The sequence below is a fragment of the Cicer arietinum genome, chromosome 2 (assembly GCF_000331145.2).
Source record: "Cicer arietinum cultivar CDC Frontier isolate Library 1 chromosome 2, Cicar.CDCFrontier_v2.0, whole genome shotgun sequence".
Lineage (NCBI taxonomy): Eukaryota > Viridiplantae > Streptophyta > Magnoliopsida > Fabales > Fabaceae > Cicer > Cicer arietinum.
In genome coordinates, this window is record NC_021161.2 from 28,413,008 (window position 1) to 28,417,257 (window position 4,250).

The 4,250-nt window shown below is 39.1% G+C and overlaps 1 protein-coding gene across 1 annotated transcript in view; it reads right to left on the reverse strand.

Moving 5' to 3' along the window:
• Positions 1–480: 480 nt before the first annotated feature.
• The window catches only part of LOC140919404 (uncharacterized), an 8,314-nt gene continuing 4,544 nt past the window's right edge, over positions 481–4,250 (reverse strand). The window contains exons 3-4 of the mRNA XM_073365413.1: positions 943–1,021; positions 481–526 (exon numbers count right to left, since the gene is read on the reverse strand). Of these exons, the coding sequence (XP_073221514.1) occupies positions 481–526; positions 943–1,021 (125 nt within the window). The remainder of the gene's footprint in view (positions 527–942; positions 1,022–4,250) is intronic.

Consider the following 4,250-nt stretch of genomic DNA (forward strand, 5'->3'; position numbering starts at 1 on the left):
GTGTCACTAGGAAAATTTCCAGTCGTTCTTTGTGCCATTTGTTGAGCAAGTTGACCCACTTGAGTTTCTAGATTCTTTATGGATGCAGAGTGATTTTTCTGGATGGCTCTTGACTCTTCAATGAAAGAATTTGTGGTTGTCACTAATTTCTCCATGGCACTCTCCCAAGCAGCCTTTCTAGGTGGAAATTGGTTCGTTTGAGCTTCTTGTTGACCCTGAGAACCACCTTGCTGATCTCTCCAGGAAAAATTTGGATGATTTCTCCAACCAGGATTGTACGTACTAGAGTATGGGTTATTCTGCCTGTTGTTATTACTCACAAAATTCACCCGTTCTAGTTCTTCTACCTCATTATCATCCAGTGCTTCACAGACTCCAGTTTTATGTGCTCCTCCACAAAGGTTACAACTAGTCTGCTTTAGTAATTTGACGGGGGCCACTTGTGGTTGTATATTTAGAGCTGCCATTCCCTTCTTTATCTCAGTGGCGATAACCTCTTCCATCTTCGATAGTAGCCTGCTTGGAGCTAACCCATCCATAACATTCAATTCCATTACACCACTTGTTGAACCACCACTTCTGTCATACAACATCATCTGTTCATTTGATGCCATGATCTCAATAATCTTTCGTGCTTCTGTTGCGGTTTTGTAATTCAAAGAACCACCGGCTGTGGCATCCAACATAATTCTAGTGCTCGGCCTCAAGCCATTACAGAATATTTGCATTTGGGCAGTGTCGTCATAAGCATGATTAGGACATCCGGCTAGTAAGTTTCTGAATCTCCTGTAAGTGTCACGAAGAGATTCCCCCTCTTTCTGTTTGTAACCTGTGATTTCTTGCCTCTTTCTAACGAACATGGCTGGGGGGAAATATTGTTCCAAGAACTTATCCTCAAGATCATCCCATGTGGTGATGCTGTCGGCGGGGAATGAAAGAAACCACTCCTTAGCATCATCTATCAAAGAGAATGGAAATAGCTTCAATTTCTTGGTTTCCTCAGATAAACCATCCACCTTCACTGTTTCACATAATTCAAAGAAATTTGTGAGGTGTCTATTAGCGTCTTCGTTATGTCTACCGGCAAAATGAATTTCCCTCAACTCTCGGTATAGAGCAGGACTTATTTCAAACTTATTGACTGTAACCGGTTGGTGATGAATGGGTAATCGAGCACGATTTCTAATTCGATTCCCATATTCTCCGAGAGTACGTTCTGGTGGTGGTGGGTCGGCCATTTCAGTAAATATGACACAATCACCCAAAACCTCTTCTTCCACAACTAACTGTCTTTCCCTTTGTCTCCTTTCTCGAGCCGCCTTTCGATGTGCCTTTGCTGTTTTTTCAATTTCTGGATCAAAGATAAGTTCTGCTGAGGACTGGCCTCGCATACAAGGTTAGACAAATTATGAGTAATGAACAGTTAAAGAAAGATAAATAATTAAGTGAAAATAAGAGAGTTTTAAACCAAATTTTTTTTTTTTGCTTTTTAAATTAGAAATAAAATAAAATAAGAAATTTTATTGCAGAGCAAAAAATTTCAATTCAGTAAATAAATTAAATTCAATAGTGACATGGCAATCCCCGACAACTGCGCCAAAAACTTGATTGCGTTTCAGCAAGTGTACTGAATCGTTGCAAGTAATAATAAAACGGTAGTACCGAGTGTCGAACTCAAGGATTGCGTTTTACTATTGAATTATATTTGATTACTAGAATTGAACAAAAAGGTTCCCAAGTTGATTGAAATAATGTTTGAAATTAACAACAATAATAAAATTGATCTTTTATAATGAGAAAAATGTCAGGGATGAGTTTCACTTCGAATCCAACCTTGGTGTCTAATTTGATCCTAGTTACTGAATTCCTTTATTGAATTATTACCGAATTCTCTTTATTATTCTTGCCCTAATGTCTTAGTGACAGAACCTTTAATTCCAAAGTAACCCCTAATTCCTTAGTGGATTTAAGATTAGAATTAAGCATTACCGTATAGAAATTCTCTTGTAAATTATTGCTTTGCAACTAATTTAATTGGTTTCATGACCTGCACCTATGTCTAGACTACAAATTCATGAATTTCTCATCTCAAGCATTTGTAAAGTCCACTTCCGTTTCAAAATACAAATCGTAGAACATTTTAATGTTGATCAAGCAATAAAAAGCATTAAGCACAGAGATGAGAAAAACAATTCAATAAACTCATTCATATAACTAGAAATCAAATCAGAAAAATAAGGGTTTCATCTGGTTACACTCATCCCTAACAAATAGGGTTTAGTTACTCATGACAGAGATACAAAAGATAAGGATTAAAGAAGAATTACAAGAATGATTCATGGATGATTCTTGATAAAACTGCTTCAATCGCGTTAGAAACGGCTGTCTTTGAGTTTCTATGCTAGGGCACAAGTCTCCCAAGTTCCCCAGAGTCAAAAAGATCCCTAAAACAGTAAAAATCTGTGTTTTTATGTTTGCTGGTGCGCGTCACGCGCCCCAGGCGCGGAAAAACGCGCTCCAGGCGCGCGTTGGCATAGTCCAATCCTGTGAAATGCGCTCCAAACGCTCCAGGACGCGCTCTAGGCGCATTTCATCTATTGTCTGATGTATTTTGCATTTTTCGCATCCTGTGCGTCTGAATTTGGTCCCGGTGTCTTCATGAACGTTGTAGATATGGATCTTAGCTTTCAATAGCACTTGGAGTGACACTAATTGGACATCTAGAACTCTATATATGGCTGAAATACTCCACATATGTCATGTTGATTTTTCACCAAAATTCAGCACTGCACTAAAACAAAACGCAATGTAAAATTACGACAAATTCCTACTTAATCAACGAAATAAAAACAAAAAACATTTTATTAACTTAAAGAACAAAAATCAACAAAATGTATCAAATAAATCCTTAATTTAACTGATGATTGAGGATAAATAAGACTAAAACTGTGGGAAAATATGCATATGATGAAGAGTCATCAATAATCCACACATAAGTGCGAGCTTCCGTCCTTCTTCTTAACTAGCAAAACTGGAGCTCCCCATGGTGATACACTTGGTCTAATAAATTTCTTCTCCAACAAGTCTTCAATTTGGCTTTTGAGCTCATTTAATTCCAATGGCGACATTCGATACGGTGCCATTGAAATAGGTCCGATTCCTAGGTGCAAATCAATGAAAAATTCCACTTCTCTTAACGGTGGCAATCTTGGAATTTCCGTTAGAAATACGTCCCGGTACTCATTGACGAGCATCGCATCTTCTATGTCCACATTTATCTTTGCCTCCACATTAGCCAGAGGCAAAAACTCATGAGTTCCTTCTCTTAGCGACACTCGGTGTCTGTTGGCGGCTAGATACTTAACAACTCCTGGTTCGGGAAAAAGAACCAATTTACGATCATAATCCAAGATCACATAATGGTAAGACATCCAATCCATACCGAGAATGACCTCGAGTGATTGTAGAGGTAAACAAATCAAATTAACCAAGAAATCCCTATTCTGAATATGTATTTGACAATGTAAACATGCAGAATTTACTGTCAAAGTCTTAGCAGGTGTGGAAACAACCAAATCAAAAGGTAAAGCAGACACAGATAACTTCAAGCGATTCACACAATCCATAGCAATGAAGGAATGGGTTGCCCCAGAATCAAAAAGTGCAGTTAGAGTGTTACCTGCAATCTCACAGTCACGTTGAATCAGATTGCCAGATGGATTCCCATCTTCAGCACTCACACAATAAATGCGTCCTCTAGCAGTAGGACGAGTAGCCCTAGTTACATTCACAACTGGTTCTACCTTCGGAGCCGTGCAATCCTTTGCCATGTGTCCTGGCTTCTGACAATTGTAGCAGGTGAGAGTATTAGGGGTACAAGCGTTAGCATAATGTCCCTCTTCCCCACATCGGAAACATCGAACCACTCGTCCCAATTGTCTCCCGAAATTCTAGTTCCCTGTGCGATTCTTCCCACCATTGTTATTTTGTGGTCGATTATAAGGTTTAGCAACTTGTTTCCCCTTGTTGTTCTGATAATTCACCCGACTGGGCCCTCCTGCACTAAAATTCCCTCCTCGGCTAGCCCTCTTATTCTTCATATCCTCAACTTCCCTACATTTTTCCACAAGAACTTCGAAACGTTGAATTCCCAAGGGCAAGACCGAGTCTTGAATCTCGTACTTTAGTCCGTCTTGGAAACGATGACACATGAATGGTTCATCAATCTCTTCACGGAAAAACCTGAAATG